The sequence below is a fragment of the Mus caroli genome, chromosome 9, assembly GCF_900094665.2.
Source record: "Mus caroli chromosome 9, CAROLI_EIJ_v1.1, whole genome shotgun sequence".
Taxonomy (NCBI): Eukaryota; Metazoa; Chordata; class Mammalia; order Rodentia; family Muridae; genus Mus; species Mus caroli.
This window is the reverse complement of record NC_034578.1, coordinates 23,225,668-23,251,347: the sequence shown is the minus strand read 5'-3', so window position 1 is coordinate 23,251,347 and position 25,680 is coordinate 23,225,668. Positions and strand designations below refer to the sequence as shown.

The following is a 25,680-nucleotide window of genomic DNA, read 5'->3' as shown; positions in this document are numbered from 1 at the left end:
AAAAAAAAAAAAAAGTTCACATCAGGTCTTGACAATACCTTTGAGTGTTGGCAACATCATTATTTAATAGATGAGAAAACTTGATCTTGGAAGACTCAAAGACTCAAAGCAGGTTACAGAATTCGTTGCTGCCTTTTCTGTATATCTTAGAAACATAGCATTGCTCACGGGCCTCTCCTCAAGCCACGTCCTGCTCTCCATCCTAGTTTGTCATTTTGTCTGCGAGGAACATCTCTAACTGGTATGTCAAGACTATAGTCTCCCTCTGCTCCAACCACGCCGCTAAAAATGCAACCCTCTCCCATTATCACTCACTTATAACTATTGTGGATAGAATCCAGAGCCTTGTGTACACCAGACAAGTGCTCAACCAGTGAGCTGTATTCCCAGCCATTGGTTTGCAGAGGCAGAGCCTTGCTATAAAGCTCCAACTGACATTGAACTCACTGCATAGGGTCATTCCCACAGCTTCCAGGTTCTGTCACTGTGCCTGGCTTCTACTTTACTCTTTTTGGTTTGTTTAAATTTTCTTATTGTGTGATCGTGTAGAGATCAGAGGACAACTTTTCAAACCCTATCCTCCCCCCTTCTGACATGTGGGTCCTGGGTAGTGATCTCAGGTGATTGCCCTTAGTTAGCACAAATCACCTTTAAGTATGCTCCCAGGCCCTCCACATCACTATTTCAAAGCAGACAGCACCACAGACTTTTTATGCATCATCTAACACAAATCATCCACCTCTCATTTATCACCTGCCTCTATCATCTATCTATCTATCTGTCATCTATCATCTATCTACATATTGGCTTGTGTCTCCCGTCCTCACTAGATCTCAGAAGAGACTTTCTTTCACCTACTACTGAGACGTCAGTGCCCATAAGAGTTCCTGGCAAGATGCTCAGAGGCCAGAATTGGGAAACACTCGATCTATTCCAGTTTGTCCTTGTAATCTTTCCATCCACCAAGAGATGGTATATTTAGTGATGGGATGCCAGATGAGGAGCCAGACGGTCAACGCTAGCATCTCCATCACTGATCATCTGCATGTTTTCACCCCAATTCCTAAGGCCCCAGAGCTCAGCAGCACCATCTGTGAAATACAGATGTGGAAAGCGACAACATTAGAAGCACTCTGGGGGCTGAGGGATATAATTGTACATGCAGTCAGTGCTCAGCAGTAGTCACTGTCACTCCCTACCAACATCATCATTAGCATCGACCCTGCTATGACATAGCCCAACCAACACAGGGTTCCTTTAAAAATGAAATTTTTTTCAAAAACCTTAAGAAGTTAGTGGCCCAAGTCCCAAATCAATGCCTGCCATAGCTGGAGCCAGAGCCAGCTCTTGTTCTCCTAGTCAGGGTTCTCTGCTGTCCTGATCCCACCCCATTTCCCACAGGTGGGCATGACATATTCATATTGCCATCCCTGTCCCCACTCTAGAGAGTAGCCACAGCCACAGGTCTAAATGCTGTTTCTTCCCCAAGCCTCACACCTGGGGCTGTCTGCTTCCATCTGGTAGCCAAGTCCTCTCACCTCTCTTGTATCAGAATCCTGGCCCAAAAAAATGTATCCAACTGCTACTCTAAGCTCATCACAGAAACCTGATTCCTCATTGTCCTTTGCTGACTATGGAGAATAAAAAGGACCACGCTTTACCACAGTGAAAATCCAGGTGGCCCTTGTCCTTAAGGTGCTGTGATGAAATGTGTGGAGCTGTGGCTGCCATCTTGGTGCCACAGACTGTCTGCAAGAATACACAGGACAAGTGGACCTATTGGAGATGCAGAAAGAGGATAGAGAGAGGCAGCCACAATGTCCTCACCAGCAGTTAACCTGATTCGGAATGCTGAGGTGTCCAGGATGACACGGTTTCACCATTCAGTCATTATTGGTCTGGGCTGTCACTTATTCCCAAGAACACCATGACACCACTCAGCAGAGACCCCCATCCCTCTCCTGGTATGATCCCTTCAATGAGTTATCTGCTCTTTTGTCTATATTGCTTGCAACAACTGCACCCACACAGAACTAAGCTGCTTCTCTTATATGTGGCATGCCCAGTTGGTATAAGCTAGAGTCAGACTCTGCCATTAACTGTCCTCAGCATCTCCTGAAAAGAAACTCTAACACCCTGTCCTAGCTGTCACCATTCATTATAGCCCCGTAGTGTGGCGTGTTCTCCAACTTTCCCCGAAGCCTTCACACTTTTGTTCACAGCCCTTCCTTGTGCCAGGTAGCTGAAGAGTCAGCTGTGAGTATAATGCTCATGTTCCTCTCCTTCATGGAAGTCTCTGGAACTGTGCTTCTTGGTCCTTGGTCTTTCAATCACACTAAACAATCAGCAGGGGAGAAATCAATAGTTCAGTAGTTCATTGCAGACATGGATATGTATTTCTTCATGACTCAGAAAACGAGTAACTAGCTGTTAATCACATATCTAGGACGTGCAGAGCTAAGATGTCTCATTAATATTCTTTCTCTGTCATCAAAACTTAAATTGTGAATAAAGTCAACACAACTTTTCTGTAGTCTAAGTGCTGTTTTGTGTGTGTGGACTAAACAGTTGTCAATAAACAAAGGCTCTGAATTAATGCAACCAAAGGTTCCATAACAAGATGTTGCTTATGGCCAGAAATGACCAACTGCAATTGGAGAGAGCCAGGGTGTCCAGGCAGCACCTGAGAGAAACTGCAGGTTAGGAGAAGGAGAGTTGGCCTCATAATCAAAAAATAGTAGCCAGTCACCAGTAGCCAGCATGGAGTGGCTGGGGAGAAACCTTTCTCAGAAGAATAATTCCCCAGTCTTTGAAAGCCTGGTTGTATGTGCAGGAGGTCCACCTATACTCTCTTCCTCTCAATCACAAAGGATGGAGGAGGGGAGTGGAATATCTTAATGGGAAGAGTGACATTGAAGATAATATGTAAAGACAAAAAAAAAAGTCCATAGAGAAGGCAGAGAGAACGGGATGCATGGTAGGTATTATCAGGTAAACAGATGAGGAGCACAGGTGTGGGTAAAAGGGAACCCAAAATGGAGTCTCTGCCAAAGCTTTGCACTCAGGTTTCCTCTGAGTCTTCTGTTCCCTTGTAAGGAAGGTTGTCGGGTTCATCCCTAGCTATAAACAGCAATCACTCTACAAACAGGCACCATAACTGTCTGGGGAAAACCACTTTGCACTGCCAGAGTTCCTGTCAGGGAAGCTTGCAAGCTTGGTCACACCTGGGACAGAATGGCATTCAGGGAATGAAGCACAGTGCAGAGACACCGAGTGGGGTATAAGGCTAAGTCGTGAGAAGGTATTGGGAATACAGACAGTGAGTAGTGTTAGCCTGAGTCTGGGGATGTAATGGGCAACTGTTTGGCCTTACGTGTGGTAGCTCAGGCTGCCCTGAGTCATGCAGACTTTACTGAATACCCTTTAGAGATGACAGGACCCAGACATCACTCCACAGAGACTTCCAAGGCCATGCACAAAAATGGAGGAAAATTAAACATAAGAAATTACATTAAATATACGGACTATGGAGTACAGAGATGAATTTGCAGCTTGTTGGAATGCTAGGAGTGATGAGGAAAGATAGCAGACTTCAAACAGAGGGCACATAGTGTAGGTTGGGACTTAACACTGAGAAGAATGTTCAAACAGAATGGGGGTTGGTGGGGCGCTAACCAAAGATGTACACAGAGTCCCAGGAGAGAGCAAAAAGTCACCAGGCAAGGCTCAAGCTGTGGCGGTGACAGGGCCCTCCCTCCCAGCTGCCTTGCCTGGGGCAGCCACAGGGGTTAGAACAACTCTGGAGACAGCATGTCACCACCTAAACTCTCTCCAGGATGTACAGAAGCAGCCAAGCATCGTGACACACTGTTGTACACAGTGCCTGCCCTCTGACAGCGTGCTGAGGGAAGAGAGGCATTACTTGTATAAATGGTACTTGCCAGTCACCTTCTGGGATTGAAATGGGAGGAGTCTAAGATCTGGTTGGCTAAATTCAATTTGAAGACAGGCAGGAGACCAAACAGCTCTCAGAGGGAGAAACAGAACAGAGTTTCACATCAAGGTTTTGACCAGGCCCACCAAGCAGGAGAGGAAATGGAGATATTAGTCAAGGCATGAGGCTTTTCCCTCCTCTAGCCTCTACCTGCACATTGTCAGGATCAGCTCTAAGTGGAGGGACTCTTCAACAGTCTCACTGTCCGAGGGGTAAACTGAGGCCCACCTGCATGGGATGGCTTGACTGTTCTCCCTGGAGAAAAGGGATTCCGGGCGAGAGGTTGTACGTAGCGTGCAGTAAGCACCAGCTTTCCTGAGCTAGAGTGTTTCTAGCACCTCAACTACCATCGCAGCAGCATTACCGTCTCCAGGCCCAAAGGAGTCAAGAGCCTAGACCATGTTCAGAGCAAGAGAAAGGCAGAGCAGCCTGGACAGTTCCTGCTGCTTCTGTCTCTTCACCTGTGTCCCCACAGGGCTCTCCAGTGTGTAGGACCATGGCCCTAAGGAAGCAGAGTGGTACAAAGTCAGGGGGAAATGTTTTGTGTATCCTTCGCTCCACAAGGTGTTAGTAGATACCTAGTGTAATGAAGTGTGTGCGCACAAACACATGCTATGCATATGTCTGCAATGTGAATGGATGTGGGAGTGTGTGTGTGTGTGTGTGTGTGGTCTCTATCCTGCAGGAAGCAGAGAGCAGAGTTCTTCCCTTGAGGAAGAACTCAAGAAAAGAAGTTGGAAACCTAAAGGTTCTCAACAACGGAGAATGGGCGAGTGGGTTGGGATGGGAAGGCTGGAATCGGCTCAAGCAGAAAGCTCAGAAGGCACCTCTAGATCGAGTTAAATCCACAGCGTTTCTTTGTAGTTCTCTCCCTTTGCTAACTCTCCTGAGATGCAGCAGAATACCCAGGGTACCTGGCAGAAAGAATGGAGGGGTGGGGATCAGAAGCAGTGGACTGTGCTGTGGGCTCAGGGGTTAAAGGTGCCATAGGGCAATGTATCCTTCCAAATGCCCTCTGATCCCAACTGTTGCAGCACTCTTGCTTCCTGTACTCCTGAAGGAGAAGAATTTCTACAAGGACACAGACAACGCTAGCAGCCAAATTTTACTTACAGCAAGTACAAAAGTGTAATTGAGCTGGTATATGCCAGAGAGAGAACCAGCCTTGCCCAGTATCTTCAGTGCCATCTCCCCCGAGGTTAGGATTGGTCCTTCCCTGCCCTACGGCTGTGGTCCAAGATGCCCCCTTCTCTCTCTCTCTCTCTCTCTCTCTCTCTCTCTCTCTCTCTCTCTCTCTCTCTCTNCTCTCTCGATATATACATATATATATATATATATATATATATATATCCAAAGTCTAGAAATTGTGTCAGTCTGTTAACACTGAACTGAATTAGATATTGGAATGTATATTAAAGTGTGGCTATCCATAAAGTCAAGAAGTTTATGGAAGAGAAATAGAGCCAGATACTAGAGGAGGGGCTCTGTGGGAGTAGAAGCCTACTAAAACAAGATTAATCCCCCCACTAGTTCTCTTACAATTATCTTCCCCAGTGCTCCAGACCTTTCTGTTTTAACACTATCATGTGCTTTAACCCTAACAGAGGAGAATGAAGGGGAAAAAAAAATGCCCCTGGCTCCCTCCCAAACCTGACAGCACAATGAATCAGGGTTGTGCCCTGCATTTTCACCAACCCCCCTCCCCCCCCCACACACACAGGGTTGGAGGCCAAAGTCTCAAAGTGCTTCACCCCAGATTCTAATAAGGCCACCTAGACACAGACACAGGTTCCCAAAGGAAGTTCCTGAGCCCTAGAATATGCCTCCCCACAACCTCCTCTCTGGAAATCCCACCTGGCTGGGTATGCCAATGGCGAGTCCAGAGTAGTGCACAGCTGTAACCTGAGTCTGCGCACAACAGCCAGTGAATTCATTCCCCCAGGAGTCAGCTCCCCACATGGCCCGGCTGAGCAGATGCCTGTGCCAGAGCACCTCTCCGAGCCAGCAAGCAGAAGACTGCTGGTCTCTGTTCCTCCTACACCCTGAGTAGGCACAGGAACTTCCCTCACTGGAAAGGCAGGACAGAGCTGGCTGATGACACAGATGAGAGCATGCTGGTGGCTTGGGTACCATCTATTTGTTGGAGGAAATCTGAGCAATTTACACCCTGGGCTGGACGTGTGGCAAAGGCACTCCTGAATCGACACCGCCCTCTTCTGGCCATATGCGGCCATAACAACATCCTTTTGACTGGAACACAAACCCAGAAAGGCCAAGCTTCCCACTATGAAAGGTAGAGAAACAGCAGCCCGTCTGCCCCCCCCCCCCCCCCAGCACCTCTTTCCGGAGCATACAAGCTGGACTCAAAGAAGAGGAGACACTTCCTGGACCTTTTCCAGGAAAACCCTCTGTCTTTTCATGGTTTGTATTCCTGCACAAAGCATCAGGACCAAGAAAAAAGTTGGGGTTCCTAGGAAAGGGTTTATTTGGCTTACAATTCCATATTGCTGTTCATCACCAAAGGAAGTCAGGACAGGAACTCACACAGGGCAGGAACTTGGAGACAGGAGATGATGCAGAGGCTATGGAAGGGTGCTGCTTACTGGCTTGCTTCCCCTGTCTTAGTCAGCTTGCTTTCTTATAGAACCCAAGACTACCAGCCCAGGGATGGCACCACCCACAATGGGCTGGGCCTTTCCCCCTTGATCACTAATTGAGAAAATGCCTTACAGCTGGATCTCATGAAGGCATTTCCTCAAGGAGGCTCCTTTCTTTGTGACAACTCCAGCTTGTGTCAAGTGGACACACAAAACCAGCCAGTGCATCCCTTTCCTGGCCACGCTGGCTTTCAGATGCCAGCCAACACGCTAGGCAAGCACTGTACCTCTGAGTACATCCCTACCCCTAGAGATTATTTCCCCTAGATATGTGTGGCTCTTTATTACTCTTAAAGACCACCATGATCTTCATTCTGAAATTTTATGGGCCTGGAAAACAGAAACTATCCCCTTGCAGAAGGACAAGGTTACTGTCCCACGTTGCCCAAGGCTTATGCGATTGGTTCATGGGCGTGAGGAGCAATGGCCAGCAGCCATTGCAGCTAGAAAGTGCAGTGCAAACCCCTTTCCTAAACATATATGGATAGGAGTCACTGTGGCTGGCCTGGCCTGAGGTTTGCCAAGTGTCAGACACCTACTGTACCACTGACAGTGGTTCCCACCCTTGGACTTCAAAAAGACTGTGAACCTGGATCACAGTGAGGTTGAACACCTCCTCAAGATCAAGGTACCAAGGGACAGATGAGATTCCAGGGCCAATATGTGTGTGTGTGTGTGTGTGTGTGTGCGCGCGCGCACGCACGCATGCTACACAGTCCCCCTCAGTGTCCCCCTTCCAGTGCCCTAGCTACAAAATAAAGCCACTGCCCTGCCTTTCTCTGGGCCGTCCCTTCTCTCACAGCAACCTCCTCACATAATCCATCCCACACTCATTATGCTGGCCTCCATGCCCAACTACACACACACACACACCAGCATGTGACATGTGAACACATAAACTGCAGTGCTAGGAGAGATGAGACCTAGGATTCAAAGGCGCAATGGGGAGAGGACAGCAGAAGAGATGCCAACACTCAGGCCAGAGTCACGGCCAGTGGCTTTGTCTTTCCTTGAGTATTCACCAAGTACTGCCAGGAGTGGGAAGAGGGTTCTGGGATACCCCCTGCCCTACATGGATATGCATCCCAATGACAGAGTCCACTGAAAAATTCAGAAGCTGATGGTATCATCCTCTGTGACAACCAGGGCAAGATGAAACAGGTGGGCAGGAACCATCCTCACACAGGTCCCACTTCCCTGTGGGTCACTCAGAGTTCCCCAATTCTCAGGATCACCTGCCATTTTCTCTAGACTCTCTTCTCCCTCTCTCAGGAAAATGGCTTTCAGCCCTACATCGACTGCTGGGTAATTGGAAGACATAGAAGAGCTACTGGCTTATGTGGAGGCAGAGTGCTGCCTCCCCAGACCCTGGAAGGATGGGGTTCACCTCCCTAGAGCAGTCTATGAAATAAGCAAACACATATGCATATACACCGTGTCTCAAACCAAGCAGAGCCAGTTGATGCTGCTGTGTGGAATACCCAGAGGGTACAACAACCACTAAGCCATCTGAGAGAGCCTAGAGGGGCCTCTTGTGCCCCCATTTTGTCCACATTACCCACCAAGATGAGTTGCCCCTATAGGACCAAAGCCTCCTAGTGCTTTATATATCTCGGCCTCCATCCTCTCCTTATACATCTTCCTTGCCCATCTGTTTTGTGTGGAACGCCCACCTGCATACCCTCACAATCACTGGGCATCCGTTCCTTCCCATGTGACCAAACTACCCCATTCTTATGTGCTGGCATTTTACTTAGGGTTTCTATTGCTCTGAAGAGACACCATGACCATGGCAACTCTTATAAAGAAAAACATTTAATTGGGACTGGCTAACGGTTCAGAGGTTTAGTCCATTATCGTCATGGCAGGAAGCAAGGAAGCATGCAGGCAGACAGGGTGCTGGAGAGGTAGCTAAAAGTTCTACAGGCAGAAGCAAGAGAGAGAGACACTGGGCCTGGCTTGAGCTTTTTGGAACCTCAAAGCCTACCCCAAGTGACAATTCCTCCAACAAGGCCACATCTCCTAATAGTGCTTATGAGCCTACAGGAGCCATTCAAACTACAGATGGTTTTGGCCTTTGGTGAGGATCCAGGCCAAGCTCCAACTAACTCAGGTATCTCAAGACACTTGCTGAGTCTTTACCTTGAGCTGAGGGCCCCCACTACATATGGTATAGCTCATGAAAGCAGCTTTTGTCTTAAGGCCTCCTTGTTGTAGCCCCATAAAGCAATTCCCCCTGGAGCTGCACAAGAGTCTTCCAGGCTCAGCTAGGGTCTACAAGAGATGCCAATGACTCACACTGAACACTGATTCCTGTCTCTGTCTAGAACCAAAGGTGTACATTAGGAAGTTATGCACACTTAGATGACGAGAACAGGCCAACAGACTACATCCCCACTTCAAATTCTAACTGGGCAAGCCGGGGCCAGCTCCCTGCCCACCTGCCCAGCCCACCTCCTGCCCTACCCTCCCAGAAGATCCATGACCCGCAAAGCTGTTATTAGAGCTTTCAGCTCCATTTAACTACACAAATGGCTTGGTCACAGCTGACTAGTCCCAAATTTGCCCTTGATTTTCTTTTAATTCACCGTGGCTCAGTCCCCCTGTAATACAGGTATAGGAGGTATATTTGTTCCCAAACTCCCCTCCTGGGGTTAATCATGCACAGAACAAAACTCCATTTGAGCCACTTAATGATTTCATTTCCACCCTAGGTTTGAAGGCGCTGTGTCTATAATACTAATGCAGCTCTCCCGCTCCTCGTACTCCAGATGCCCATGTGTGAGACATCGGGGAAGGGGGCTCATCCGCAACTCAGCCACGCCCTCCCAGCCAGTCCTGCCAACCATGCTCATCTCCTCTAGACGGAAAGCCACGCCTATCTTATGGAGTCATTTTAACATCCACCTGCGGAGTCTGTACCTTTTCCCCCATAACAGACTCTATCATCAGCCAGAACCAACCCCTCCCTCATTCCAGACACTCAGAGTCCGGGCCAGTTCCCTGAACATCCCCCTGGCCTTGGGAGTGGTGCCCTTGCCTAGTGGACCCCTCCTTCATTTCCAGGGCCTGACAACATCTCCGCTCTCTCTGTGTCACAACAGTCCCTCCTGTGATAAGCTTTTTCTCTCTAGCAGAGAAAACCACGGCACTGCCGCTCCCTCACGCATGCACTGTTGCACTTATTTTCATACCATATTTCATAATCAGTGTGCATGACAGCCTATCTGCCACTGTGAGCTCCCCAGGACATGACACTCTATTCACTGGGCATCCCATATCCCACTGGGCATCGCTTATCCCCCAGAATATTGGGTATAAGTGCTCAGCACGTTTTATTTGAATAAATTGCCTCTATATTATTTTGTGTGAGTGTGAATGTAAACTGTTTTCATAACTAAACAAAGATATTCAACGGCATCTCATCTTTTTAGGCTTCCCAAAGTGCTAAAAATCTCACCAAGCCCTGGTAGGAGTCTCAGGAAAAGACCAGGTCACCTTCAAAGATGTTGTTTGTGTGGAAATGGTGCCATCTAGTGGTTCAGGAGAAAATGGTTTCTCAACCCGGGATATGAGGGCTCTGTGACAGGTGTTCCTACTGAAGGCTTGGCTACCACCCATCCCTCTCTCCAGTGCTCTAGATTATAGCTCTTCCCTGAATTGCTGACTGTTCCCTGACAGCACTCCTCTTATGTGCAACATGCTCCACCTCAGCTTGTGTGCATCCATGTCCATCCTGTATTATACCACCAAGGTAGTCTCAACATTCAGGGCCCAAATAAAACTGACCTCCCAGCCTGGCTTCTGTACCTTGACTAGGAGCAGTGTTTCTAAACCTCCAGACTCCTCTCCCACTGGTCATGGCTTCAGTCTACTGTGTTCTCCACCACTCCACTTCCTTCCTCCTGCCCAAGGGGTACAGAAAGCATCCCTCCTCTGCTTCCTCCTCCTCCTCTTCCTCCTCCACCTCCACCTCTACCTCCATCTCCTTCACCACCACCACCACCACCACCACCACCACCACCACCACCGGCAGCATCTGCCACAGCTTGCAAAACCACTCTCTTCTTCTTCTTCTGTGTGTTTTCCCACTGTGACAAACACCCAAGACTAACAACTTAAAATGGGAGACTATTTATCTGGGCTCACCGTTCACAGGGTCAGTCCCTGGTAACTTGACTCCACTGACTCTGGGTAAAGAGGGTGAAACTGGCAAGCCAGGAGCTCACAGTGAAAAGAAAACTTGATAACTTCATGATGGACAGGAGGAACGAGTGTGGGGAGACACCTGGGACCACGTGTCTGTCCCTCCTGCTTTCCGACTCAGCACCAGCACCTGGCGTTGCCCCATCGGCTGCAGATCTCACCACGCCCACAGCTGTCCACGGGGTGAGGTCTTTAACAGAGCATCCCCTGGCTTTGCTGCTCGCTCCAGCCTGAGCAGCCCCCAGCTTCCTCCAATCTCTCCCCATGTTCCCTTCCCCCTTCAGAGCCCAGCACAGTACCCTCCTGACCCCTGTCTAGGGGGTTCTTATTCGCTTCACTTCCCCTGCACACCCCACTAGAGCAAGCAGGTTGCAGAAGCCAGGAACAGGTGACAGGAGAGTGGGTGTCCCTGACCCAGGTAGAGGATGGGTAAGGATCTCCATGGAGCCTGTCCCTTTCTCTTCTGGAAATAGGTGAGTCAGGGGGACATAGGTGACATGGAAAGCAAACGTGGGTTCACTGAGATGGCAGCTACTTTTTTCCCTGAAGACATTGAGAGGATAAATGGTGGAGAAAGCATGGAGCTGGGTTTCTAAGCAGGACCAATAAAAGAAGAGGGGAGAGGGCCTATAAAATACCTAAACCAACCTCCAATCACTAAGGGATACAAGGGATAAGATGGTCCTTCTCCTCTGCTAGAACTCATGTCTTTCCTGGGCATGCACTTCTTTGCCCCGTTGCAGAGAACGAACTCATCATGTCCTATCAGACCAGAAACACTTAGCTAGACCTGTAGAGCACTGCTGCTCACTGGCTCTGGCCTCCTCAATGGAAATATTGATGGAGCCATTTCATGACTGTGTGACATTAAAGAAGTGGCTCAACCTCTCTGAACACTCCTTGTTCCTAGTCTGGAAGTAGGGAATGCCAGTATAAAATTGAAAATAATTGTTTTATTTTCAAATCCCTGAGTAGGGGTGTGTTGATACACAGTATTTTATAGTGCTTGCAGGAGATGTGCTTGGTGTGGTTCCTTTCTTATCTCCCGTGTTGTGGTCGTTTGAATAAATCAAGAACAATCCACAGATTCTATGCGATCCCCATCAAAACCCCAATGCAATTCTTTACAGACCTTGAAAAAACCGTTCTCAACTTCATTTAGAAAAACAAAGAATCCAGGATAGCTAAAACAATCCTGTACAATAAAAGAACTTCTGGAGGTATCACCATCTCCGATTTCAAGATGTACTACAGAACAATAGTAATAAAAAACCATATGGCATTGGCATAAAAGACAGGTAGGTTGATCAATGGAATAGAACTGAAGACCCAGAAATAAATCTACATACCTATGGACACTTGATATTTGACAAAGAAGTCAAAGGCACACAGTGGGGAAAGGAAAGCATTTTCAACAAATGGTGCTGGTCTAACTGGATGACTGAATGTAGAAGCATGCAAATAGATCCATATTTATCACCCTGCACAAAACTCAAGTAGATCAAAGACCTCGACATACAACCAGACACACTAAATCTCATAGAAGAGAAAGTGAGGAATGGCCTTGAACACATTGGCACAGGAGACAGCTTCCTGAACAGAACACCAATAGCTCAGGCACTAAGGTCAACAACTGATAAGCAGGACCTCATAAAACTGAAAAGCCTCTGCAAGGCTAAGGCCACCACCAATAGGACAAAATGGCAGCCTACAGGTTGGGAAAGTATATTTACCAACTCTACATCTGACAGAGGACTAATATCCAAAATATATAAATAACTCAAGAAATTATACATCAACAAACCAAATAACCAAATTTAAAAATTGGGTATGGAGCTAAACAGAGACTTCTCCACAGAGGACGTTCTAATGGTTGAGAAGCTCTTAAAGAAATGTTGAACGTCCTTAGTCACCATGCAAATCTAAACAACCCTGAGGTTACCCCGTACACCTATTAGAATGGCTAAGATCAAAAACTGACATGGCCACACATGCTGGCGAGGATGGGGAGCAAGAGAACACTACTCCATTGCTGGTGGGAGTGCAAATTTGTACAGTTACTTTGAAATTGGTTTGGCAGTTTCTCAGAAAATTGGGACTAGATCCAAGAACTAGCTATACCACTCCAAGGCATACACCCAAGAGATGCCTTACCATACCACAAGGACACTTGCTCATCCATGTTCATAGCAGCTTTTGTGTAATAGCCAGAAGATGAAAACAACCCAGATGTCTCTCAACTGAAGAATGGGATAAAAAAAAATGTGGTTCATTTACACAATGGAGTACTATTCAGCTATTAAAAACAAAGACATCATGAAATCTGCAGGCAAGTGGATGGAACTAGAAAATATCCTGATTGGGGTAACCCAGACCCATAAGAGACACACATGGTATGAACTCACTTATAAGTGGACATTAGCCATAATGTACAGGATACCCATGCTACAATTCACAGACCCAAAGAAACTAAGTAATAAGGAAGGCCCAAAGGAGGATGCTTGGATCTCACTCAGAGGGGAAACAAAATAGTCATTGGAGGTGGTTAGTGAGAGGGACTGGGTGGGAGAGAGAGTGAGGAGAGAAATGGGGGTGGGGATGAGGTAACTGGAGAGGGGATGTGGAAGAAAACTGGGAGTGAGAATGGAAATCAGTAGGGGACATCTCTGGAAGCAACTTGTGACCTGGGATGGGGAGGCTCTAGGAGTCTATGGGAGTGACCCTAGCTGAGACTCCTACCAGCAATGAATATGGAGACTGAAGTAGTTACCTTCGATAGCTAGGCAGGACTTCCAGTGGATGGAGGGGTCAACAACCCACCCACAAATTCCTCAACCAAAATTTGTCCTGCTTACAAGATTCAAAGGACTAAAGATGGAGCAGACCGAGGGAACAACCAGCCAATGACTAGCCCAACGTGAGACCTATCCCATGAGAGAGAGCCAACCTCTGACACTATTGATAATACTCTGCTATGCTTGCAGACAGAAACCTAGCATAACTGTCTCCTGAGAGGCTTCATCCAGCAACAGATGGAGGCAGATGCAGAGACCCACAGCCAAACATCAGGGAGAGCTCAGGGAGTCTTGTGAAAGATATGGGGATAGAATTGAGCAAGCCAAAGAGGTCAAGGACACCACAAGAGAACCTACAGAGTCAACTAATGTAGGCCCATGGGGCCTCACAGAGACTTAACCACCAACCAAAGAGCATGTAGAGGCTGGACCTAGGCCTCCTACACATTTGTAGCAGATGTGTAACTTGGTCTTCATGTTGGTCCCCTAAAAATTGAGTGAGGGCTGTCTCTGTCTCTGTTCCCTGCCATTGGATCCCCTTCCCCTACCTGGACTGCCAGTGTGAGCCTCAGTGAGAGAGAATATGCTTAGTCCTGCTAGAACTAGATGTTCCAGGATGGGGTGGTACCCAAGGGAGGCTTCCCTTTCTCTGAGGAAAAGGGAGGTAAAGGAGGAAGGGATCTGTAAGGTAGGATGGAGAGGAGAGAAGGGAGACTGCAATCGGATGTAAAATGAATAAATAAGTTAATGAAAAAATAATGGACCCCACAGATTCATATGTTTAAATACTTAAAGAGTGGCACTATTTGAAAGGATTAGGAGGTGTGGCCTTGCTGGAGGCAGTGTGTTACTGGAGGTAGACTTTGTTGGTTTCAGAGTCCTGAGCCAGGCCCAGTGGGTGCTTATTCCTGCTGCCTGTAAATCTGGAGGTAGAACTCTCCATCCCCATGTCTGCCTGTGTGCCACCATGTTTCCTGCCATGATGACAATGGACTATACCTCTGAACTATAAACCAACTACATGCTTCCTTTTATAAGAGTTGCCATGGCCATGGGGTCTGTTCACAGAAATAGAACATTGACTAAGACACCTGTCAAAATGAAATTTTCATCAAGGCAGAACTTAGTGAGCCCACTTATAAAGTGACTGAAAAGAAGGCTTGGAGTTTTAACACTTCCTATCACCATAACAGCTGTATCCAAGGTATTTAAGCCCCATGGTCTTGCAAATGAACTAAATGTCAACAACTGGGCTCTTGGTAGCATAGGCCTGCAATCTTAACACTTGGGAGGTATAGGCTGGGGGATTGGGGATTCAAGGTTATCCTCAGCTATAGAGAGTATAGGCAAGGCCAGACGACACGAGACTTTGTTTTTAAAGTAAATACTTTTTAAAGAAGAAAAATAAGCAACAACAACAACAAAACTCTCTTCTTGGGTCCACTGCTGTTCTGCAGGTTGAATGAGGCAGACTTAAGTAAGGAGGTCAGACTCTCCTTGCAACCAGAACTGAAGCAGGAAAACCGCACCTGTGGCTGGGGCCAAGAGGGAATGAGCCTGACTGCAGAAACTGTCACCAGGTCTCCCAGTAAAGAACAAAGCAAAATCTCCTTATCGTTCTCAAACAGAAAGAGCGAGGGGGGGAAGAAGGAAGAGAGAAAGAGAGGGGGAAGGGGGAAAGCACATGGAGAAAGTTAGAGTGAGCAAGGAGAGGGGAAGGGAGTGGGGGAAGCAAAGGAAGGTGGGAGGGAGAGGAAGGACAGAGAGAGAGAGAGAGAGAGAGAGAGCATTCTCTTCTCCTTCAGAGAAGCAAGCCTTCACAGCAATTGTTTTCTAGAACTGAGCCAGCTGGGCAGAAGAATATCCAACCCCAGAAACTTACCTCAAGGCTTTCAGTCTTTCCTAAGACCAATGACAATGGGAAGAGCCAAGAAGCCCGCGTAAACATCACAAGGACACAGGGAACAGGCTCAGAAAACACTGAGGTCTCCTCACAGGGCTGCCCAGGTTTCCCCTCCACACACACACACACACACACGTTACAGTAAGCAACAGAGATGGCAGCTGTGAAGGAGTTACTAGGGAATGCCACAGAAGAGGGAATAGCGCATAACCTAAGCCCCGACCGACCTGCTAAGCAGAAACCCTGATGCTAAAGAGCCTGTTTTCCTCCAACCCTGATACATCACATCTGCCTTTCATTAGTAAATTTCAGGATGTGCAATTAATAAAAGCCAAAAGGTAGATTGTGGAACACATCAGCTATCAGAATCAGACTTGTATGAGGCAGGTGTGGGCAAATAATCAGACGAGGGGTTTAAAACAACTTCCATAAACACGCTGAGGGCTCAGAGGGAACACATGGGCATGTACGAACAGATGGGTAATATAAACAGAGAGATGGAAACACTCAGGAAAATACTAAAGAAGAGGCCCAGAAGAAAATACAACACAGAAGTGAGAAATGTCTTTGAAGGGCTCAGCAGTAGACTGGACGATGCTAAGCAAAGCATCCATGAGCCCCAAGAAATAACAGCAGCAGGGTCAGGGAGAGAGCTCTGCTGCTAAGTGCTTGCTCTGAATGCATGGAAAACTGAGTTGGATCCTCAGCACCTCTGTAGAAAACCAGATGTGCTGGCTTATACTCCTAGTGGAGGGGATGTGGACTCTGTAGATTCTGTACACACACACATGCACACTTGCATGCACACAAAGAAAAGATAGCATTATAGGCCAAGAGTGTAGCTCAGTGGCAATTTGTGTGCTCACCATGTATGAGTCCATGGGTTCAACTCCCACCACCAAGGGAAAAAATAGCAACAGAAAACAAAAAATGCAGTGGGAGGTTGGGGGTGGGTGTAGATCAGAACATCTAAGACCTGTGGGTCAATCATCAAACATTTCTGTAGCAGATGTGTAATGGGATGATCAAGAGCACAGAAAAGGAGACATTATTTGAAGTGTTAAAAGTTAAGACATTCCCAAAACTTAGGACTGTGTTGAACAACAAATCCAGAGATCTCAAAGACCTCCAGGCAACAAAATTAAAAAGATCCATTATTATTTATATCATATTCGAAGCATAGAAAGTCTGACATACAGTAACCAATCTTGGGGTCTGTCAGCAAAAGAAGGGATACAGAAAGTGTGGTAAATATGCACAATGGAAGTTTATTCGGGCAGAAAAAAAATAATTATGTCACTTGCAAGAAAATGGATGCAACTGGCTATTACCATATTAAGCAGAATAATTCTGTCTCAAAAAAGACAAACATCACATATTTTTCCTCTCATTTCTGAATTCTAGATTTTATATAGATACATGAAATCATGTATGCGCATTTAACATAAAAATAGAAGTAAAGCTGTCTAAAAGAGTGAAAGGGACTCAGGGAAGTGAGGAGGGAGAGAACGGTGTGGGTAATGCGTCCGAACACCTCATAGCACTATGGAAATGGCCTTGTGAAACTCGGCACTTTAGATAGTGAATACAAAAACCTCTAAAGAAGGCTGGTGAAAAAAGACAGGGAAAACTCTGTCTCCAAAGAGCAAGGATCAGAACTCCGTGCAGAAACCACACAGTGGAGTGGAGTGAGCTATTCAAATGCTAAAAAAAATGAAACTGACAACAACATTTAGCAGTCCGCAGAGCCATTCCTCTAAAGTGAAAAATAAAGACTTCCCCACACTCAAAAATGAAAGACAATCTTCACTAGTAAACCTGCCTAGCAGAAAATATTTAAAGTTCTTCTGAGAGAAAAGAAAGGTCAGAATGAGAGCTACATATAATGGAGATGCTAAAGAAGCAATAGGTGGATATAAAGTACAGAAATCCTCAGCACTCCCTCAGGAAATCCACCCCACCCCCAACCCCCAATGCCACCCCAACCCTCCCCCCCCCCCCCCCAGTCTACTCCACAGCAGCATCCCTTCAAACGAGCTGGGATCTACTGCACTGCTCCTCGCAACACAAAGTAGGCAGATGTGTGCTCCTCAGCACCAGGTCTGCAAGGCTACCAGCACTGGATGGATGGATGGATGAAGGAACAGATGGGTGGATGGATGGATGGACAAATGGAGGGTGGATGGATGGACGGATAGGTGGATGAATGGATGGATGGACAGATGAATGGATGGAGGGATGGATGAATGGATGGAGGGATGGATGGATGGACAGATGAACTGATAGATGGATGGATGGGTGGACAGACAGATGGATGGATGGATGGATGGATGGATGGATGGATGGATGGACAGATGAATGGAAAGATGGATGGATGGATAGATGGATGGAAAGATGGATGGATGAATGGATGGATGGATGGACAGATGAATGGACAGATGGATGGATGGATAGATGGATGGACAGATAGATGAAGTGATGGATGGATGGATGGATGGATGGATGGGGGATGGAGGGATGGAGGGATAGAGAGAGGGAGAGATTGAGGGATAGATGGTATAGGTAGAGAAGGAGAAAGGGAGGGAAGAAGGAAAACGGGAGGAGGAGGGAGAGCAGAAGGGAAAGAGGGAGGGAGGGGAAGGAAGGAGGAAGGGAGGAAGGGAAAGAGGGAGGGAGGGGAGGGAGAGATGGCATCCACACCAACAACAGGGCTGGTTGGTAAATAAGATGTCTCTTTATTAGCACTTCAGTAAGAAGTTTCCAGCATTGTCACGGTGGTAACCAAGGGCTCAGAGTTTAGAGTCTCTCTGCTCAAGTCTGGTCACCCTTCAGGTCAAAACATGAGGTGGACACTCTTTGGACACAGGCTGTTCATCGACCCTGGAGTCCTTCAACCTGGGAATCAGAGATGTTCAGTGTTCTCTCATGGAAATGTGCAGCCAGCTGAAGTCAGTATCTGCTCCCTGTCTTCACTTACCCTCCGCTTTCTGTGTAATGACTGGCTGGATCGATGAGAACCCTTGACAAAGCATGCCCTGTGCAGAATCTGGCATACAGTCAGCACTTAATAAATGCTAGCATTGTATCTTCCTGGCATTTTTAAGCATGTGGCCTCCAGCTATGTGACAATCAGTCCTTTCATGCCCACCCCGACATCAGCTACCAGGGTATCTCGCTTGGATAAATCCAGTGACTGCTTCAGGTATGCTCCATCTATTGGGATGATTCTACCTCCAGACTTCCTCTTCCTGGATCCAAGCAATATCCAGCTATGGCCTTGTATAAAGTACAAGCAGAGGCTGTGTGGCCAAAAGCCCCTTGTTGGTGTCAGGTTCAATCTATACGCCCTCCTGCTGATACCCGGTGTCTCCGCACAGACTTAGAACAGCAATATCCATTTTTCCCCACCCCCACCACACCCCACTGGCCCTGAATGCAGGCTCGTCCCTCACTCAGAAAAAGGTAAAGCTCTCCACCCTAGGTCTCTCCCTTCTACTGCCAAGGCTAGATGCCCTGTACATCCAGGCCCTTACCTACAGATCTCCTCACCTTAGCATTCTGAGCAAGAAGTCCTGAAGCTTGGATCATTGTACGAGTCACACATGAGATGAGATACACTGCGGAGGACCAAAGGGAGGATGCTGTCAGAACCTATCTAGATCTCAAACCCAAACCATAGCCCAAGGGATGGGCTGGCTGGGAAGCCCAGACACGAGCCATGGCTGTGTGAAAACTTTAGAACTGAAGTCCTGGAAGAAGGCCTCAGCCTGGAGCCATGTGCAGGCAGATACTATGTGAGGTTGATAAGTACACCATGATGTGAATCAGAAAGGACAGAGGTCCTTGGAACTATATGTCCCTATATGATGCTGGAGCCAACCGATGACGTCATCTCCACCCACCTGTACCTGGGTGGATGTACAAAGCGACTCCTCGCCAGAACTTACCTTCGTCTCACTTGATCTATCCGTTCCTGCATGACGTCATCCATCATTTCACTTGGCACTTGGAAGATACGGGTGTGGCTGGAAAACACCATTGAGACATGGATTCTCAGCTGCTTCTTATAACAACTAAGCCTGGTGAGGCTGCTGGAACTGGGACTGTAGGCACAGGAACTCCAGGTGTATGGGCCTGAGAGCCCGTGTCTCAACTAACTAACCTCTGAGGCACCCAGCCACTGTATGCAGGCAGCAGGTGGTTCGGAGAGAAAGACAAGCTGGCCCCCCCAGCAAGGCGGTGAAGCTGTGTAATTCCCCCTTCCAAAATGCTCTCTGCTTTAGTATATCCTCGTAGGATTAGTAACAGGACACACGCACTTCAGTCTAGCACTGTTTGCCTTCTTTCTCTGTGCCAAAATCCCTTCCCTTCTCCAGTCTTATACTTCCTGTCTTTTCTCCTGCCACTTCCCACGCATCCCTTCCAGAGTCATGCAGTGCCCACCAAATACTCCCTACTTCGAAAGGCTATGAGAACTAAGCTCATTGGTACCCTGTTACATTTGAACCAGAAATTCCACCTGCTCTAACCTTCTTCCCCTAAAAGAAGGGAAATATGATTGTGATGATCACTCCTACCAGGAAGACCCAGTTGAAGCCCATACAACAGTGGCTCTCAACCTGTGGGTCGGGACCCTTTGGGGGTTGCATACCAATACCCTGCATATCAGATATTTACATCATGATTTATGACAGTATCAAAATCGCAGTTTTAAAGCAGCAATACAAAAATTTTACAGTTGGAGGTCACCACAGCATGAGGAACTGTGTCAAAGGATCGCAGCATTAGGAAGGTTGAGAATAGCTATCATAAAAGGAGCTAAAGTAGACAAGGCCTATTGTCTCCAGCCTAGGAAAAGGGGCCCCTCAGAAAGCAGGGCCCAACACTGGGCCCTGGAAGCACCTAGGGTATAAACTGCGCCTAGGATATAGGCTATCCTTTTTCTCTACAGTTTGCCATTTCTATGATAATGGTGCCCCGTTAAGGAGCCAGTCTGAGCAAACTGCCCCCTGGGAGCCTTCCTGGGACCACTGGCACAGCGCCAAAGAAATGTGCAGCCCAGCCTCTAGCTGTGCCCTTGGGCCCTCCTGCGGAGTTCCCTAACACTAACTTCTACATACCCTGTTCATCTGCTTAACTTTGTGGCCATGATCTATGAGGCTGTGCTCTGCTCTTTGGTTTTCTCCAAACCAGCTAGCAAGTACAGGATGACGCATGCACACCTACTCGAAGAATGAAGAGCCAGTGCAAGCATGTTACAAGGACCACGGGCTTATCAGAACTAAGAAGAAAACACCAGAACCAGTGCATTGTGGGGAAAAAAAACAGATTGTTCATTTCCAATCTCCACTGAAAATTCAGAGTAGAAAAGAATTACACATAGATAAATGACTGATGTTTCTTGCCTGCCTCCAAGGTTTTAAGCCAGCTATACAGCCAAGGCTCAAACAAGACTGGAAGATGAGGTTAGTTCTGTCCAAACCATAGAGATAATGGTTGCAACTCCAACCGCATGGAGCAAGGAAAACCTGGAAATACGTCAACAATGTCCAGGAGCCTTAACAGGTTTCTAGAGAAAATTTCTTCTCTGGGTAGCTCTGAAATCCCAACCCCCATTGCTTATCCCTTCCTCAAAGAGTCAGTACATATTTGAATAGTCTACAATAACACATGGCTACTCAAATCCTGAAGCAAAACTAAGCTTGCTGAGAAGTGCAGCTTCCTCCTCGAAGGGAGAGCAAAGCAGATAACAGGAGCACAGAGAGGGAACGAGGGAAGCACAAGCCCTTTAGTCACACAGGGACTAGTTCAAGGACAGATGTGATGATCTGGCCCAAAGAATGATAGATTCAGAAACCATACACACACAAGCACACACACACAAATAGGATGCCTCTGCAGGAGGAATGGGGTGACTTCAGGCCTGGCCCGCTCCACCCAGAATCTTAGCATCTTCAGGATCAAGAGAGGCTGTGACAACGGGCGGCACCAAGGTGGCAGGAAGGTGACACACTTTGTCACAGAATTCTTGCCTCTGGCGCTGGGAGACCTCAGCACTGCAAAGTCGCAGATGAGGGCTCTGGCTTTTGCATTTTAAGAGCTTATTTTCTTTTAGCTCTTTAAAGTGTCGCCACTTCTGAACAATTCAAGTGCAAAAATAACAGGAATCTGAAACACATTCAGAAGCATTTAGGAAATGGAAAGCAAGCCTAGCTCCCCAACTGCTGAAGTCACTTAAAAATGTACGAAATGTAAGCTTTCAAGATAGCAAGAATATTCCCCTAAGTCCCCCAAGGCATGACTGAGGAATTTCTCCACCAAAGGAGGTTGTGTGTCTAGAGCAAAGTAGCTATGTGCTTGATCTAGCCAGGGGCAGGTACCTCCATCTTATAAACTGGATCCTCGTTCTTTCCTCCAGGACTTCTTGACTCGGGTCTGTTAACATATCAGACTTTGAGAGATGGTGTTTCACCTAGAAATCCAGAGGAATTCATGTGGTTACTAACTGATGTGGACATCTGTGGCTGGGGTGTGCCATTTGCCCAGGTTCCATCACACCAAGGACCATCGGGCCTCACCCCCACTTTCACACAAACTCTGTTACCAAATCTCTGGTCACATGAATGTCATGTCCATGGGTGGGAGAGTCGTTGATGGACATCTTCTCCCTTATGCTCCGAGAAGCCTCTTCTTCCGTCTGAAAGGTGAATGAATAATTCCCCCTCTTGAAGTACCTGGCTCCATCTGCTCACTCCCAAGTGCCTCCTCTCCTCTTCCTTCCCCTTCGCTCCTCCCATTACAACATACAGACACACACATACACACACATTCATACACACATATATACATACAGACACACACACATACACACACATTCATACACACATATATACATACAGACACACACATACAAAACCACAGATACACACTTACAACCACACACACACACACACACACACACACACACCTCACTCCATTACTAAAGCTTCTACACAGAGCTCCCCCATTGCTGTTCTCCTTGGAATCTTTGAGAAGCTCCTCTAAGCCCTTGGACCCTATCCCAAGGTACTCTTGGCACCACCTTGAACAGAATTCCCTCCTCTAGAAGTTTGATAAGTTAGTAACAATGCCAGCACTTCTCTTACCAGCCCAAAACCCCACATCCTCTCAGACATGAATTAAACTCCACTCTAGGTGGAGAATTCGGTTTAAAAAAAATGAGTTTCTCAGTTGTGTAAAGAGTGAAGACATGATTCCTGTCTCCTATTTATCCCTGCAGTCTAGAACTTTGGGTGATGAGTCATAGAAGAATTCTACTCACTTTGTTCAACCAGTGCTGCACAACGGATACAGCCTCGCTTTCTTCAACTTCAATGTCCTGGAACAAGTTGGTAAAAACGATTACCTCAGAAACCCCAGAGAGAGGCTCCCACCCTCACCACTAAGACCAATGTCACATGACATGAGATGACTCTGAAGCACAGCGGGAATGCAGAAGGGAGACGACAGGCTGGCCACAGTTCCATATGGCTACTGCTGCCACCACTCACCGAGTTCACCCTTGGTGGGAAGGGTAGCCCTACAGTTTTCCGGGCAAAGATGTACATAATCCATGTTGTAATGATCATCTTCAGACTTACAGAGGGCCTCCTTGGCTCCCTCCTTCCATTGAAGCTGTCTGAGAACTTCTGTGAAATAGCAAGGTTATTGAAGGGAGGTGCCCCCTGATTGGTTGGCAAGTGATGATGTGACAATGACCTCCTTCAACTTCCAGGGTGAGAGTGCAGAGGGAAAAGAGGGGCTATAAACTGTCTTCTTTATGGTGGCTCAGAAGAGGAGGGGCATAGAAGATGGACGATATACAAAAGGAATTACCAAAATCATAGGCCAAAGTCTTGGGGTGGCTCACTGTCTTACTGTCTTAAGCAATGCTAAATAAAATTTCTAAAAATGAAAAAAAATTACAAATCCAAAGAAGAAATTATGGCTAAAGCACCTGGCCAGTTAAACAACCATTCAGACCAGCATCATGGTTATTAATCTTCTCAAGTGAGGGAGGAAACAAAATTGATCCACCCAAAACTGCCCAGAGAAAGAAGCAATAGGGATATTTCCATTTTTGTTTGTTCTGACCACTCAGATGATGCAGATCACTGAAAAGCACCCCAGGGAATGAGGGGCTGCTTCAGTCAGGAAAGTACTTGCTTTACAAGCAGGAGGACTGGAGTTCGACGGCCAGACTCATAAAGTGTGTGTGTGTGTCTGTGTGTGTGTGTGTATGTGTGTGTCTGTGTGTGTCTGTGTGTGTCTGTGTGAGTGTTTGTGTGTATCTGTGTCTATGGTATGTGTCCTTGTGTGTGTGTGTGTTCTTGCATGTGTGCATGTTTGTATGTGTGTTTGTGTGTGTTTGTGTATGTGCATTACGAATGTGTTTATGTGCATGTGTGTCAGTGTGTGTGTCAGTGTGTCTGTGTGTGTGGTATGTATCTTTGTGCGTGTATATGTGTGTGCCGGCATGTGTGTATGTGTGCATGCATGTATGTATGTGTATGTTTATGTGTATGTGTGATTGTATATATATGGGTGTATGTGTTTATGTATGCATGCATGTATGTATGTGTTTATGTGCATGTATGTGTTAATGTGCATGTGTGTGTGTATGTGTGTGTGCATGCATGTGTGCATGTCTATGTGTACATGCATGTATGTATGTGTAGGCTTGTGTGTATGTGTGTTTGTGTATGTATGTGTGCATATGTGTTTGTGTGCATGTGTGTATGTGTGCATGCATGTATGTATGTGTTAATGTGCATGTGTGTGTGAGTGTATATGTGTGTGTCTGTAAGTATGTGTGAGTGTGTATGTGTGTATCTGTGAGTGTGTGTGTGTGTGTGTGTGTGTATGTGTGTGTGTGTAAATGTAGCTGTGTTCCATGATGTATTCAAAGATGATGGCAGCTTCCACGGTGTGGATCCACCCATCTCAGGATGGCTACCAATGCAAAGGCGAAGAACACAGCAGGAAGCCAGGCAGCCATTACTGGCTTCAGAAAAACTGCTCCCTAAGGTCACACTAACCATGTGACTATAGCCTAAACCAGCAGGTAGAGCAGGGCTGGTGAAGAGCTCAGAAGTTAAGAGTACTTGCTGCTGAATTCCAATTCAGCTCCCAGCACCTACGTCAGCCACTCACTATAGGTGGCTATAACTCCAGCTCCAGGAGATCCAACACTGAGGGTCCTGAAGGGCATCTGTGCTGGCTAATTTTATGTCAACCTGACATAAGCAGATGTCATCTGGGAAGAAGGAACCTAAACTGAGAAAATGTTCCCATCAGATTGGCCTGTGGGTGATGGTTGATGTGGGGAAGCTTAGCTTGCCATAGATGGTGCCAACCCTGGGTTGGTTGTTCTGGGTGCTATAAGAAAGAAGCCTGAGAAAGCCATGGGGGGAACAAGCCAGTAAGCAGCACTCCACCATGGCCTCTACGTTAGTTCCTGCCTCTGAGTTCAAGTCCTGCCCTGTAGGATACCTCCTTTCCTTCATTGATGGCCTGTGATTGGAACTGTAAGCTGAAATAAACCCTCTCCGCATCTGCATTCATGTTTACATACCCCCTCTCTCTCACACACACACACACAAACTTAAAATGATAAAAATAAATCTTTAAAACATCAGGTGGAGTGGTTTGCCTGGACTGGCCCCACTAATGTACCATATCAATTATATGATCCTGCATTTTGAAATAATCATAATAACTGTAAAACATCAGTATAACTAGAAACCCACACGTCCATGAAAAGATGCATCCAGAGAGGTTCTCTCCTCCTCCATCATCCCCTCAGCCTCCTCTGACTCATTTCAAAAGTAACTTTCCAACGGATTCTAAGATATGTAGCCTATGTTTATGGTATCGGAATCAAGCCGATAAACAAATCCATCTTTGCTTTTTTATCATTATGCTAAACACCCATTTAGCAAATTCCACAAATATATGTAAAACAAAACCAAACAAACAAACTTGGACACCTATAAAACTAGTTGCAGATCGAGACACTTAGGTGTCTAGTACCCCAGCCAAGGTCCAACCATGTCTCCTCCCCTCTGCTGCCACAGGGAGGACCTC

At 46.9% G+C, this 25,680-nt stretch overlaps 1 protein-coding gene across 1 annotated transcript; it reads right to left on the bottom strand.

Annotated features, from left to right (window-relative positions):
- Positions 1 to 18,267: 18,267 nt before the first annotated feature.
- On the bottom strand, positions 18,268 to 23,241 carry Spata19 (spermatogenesis associated 19). Its single transcript, XM_021172907.1, has 7 exons — positions 23,106 to 23,241; positions 22,877 to 22,933; positions 22,160 to 22,252; positions 21,936 to 22,027; positions 19,503 to 19,580; positions 19,105 to 19,172; positions 18,268 to 18,450 (listed from the first exon to the last, which is right to left on the bottom strand). Exons 1-6 carry the CDS (start codon positions 23,181 to 23,183, stop codon positions 19,106 to 19,108), a joined length of 465 nt encoding a protein of 154 aa, XP_021028566.1. The 5' UTR covers positions 23,184 to 23,241; the 3' UTR covers positions 18,268 to 18,450; position 19,105.
- Positions 23,242 to 25,680: the final 2,439 nt, after the last annotated feature.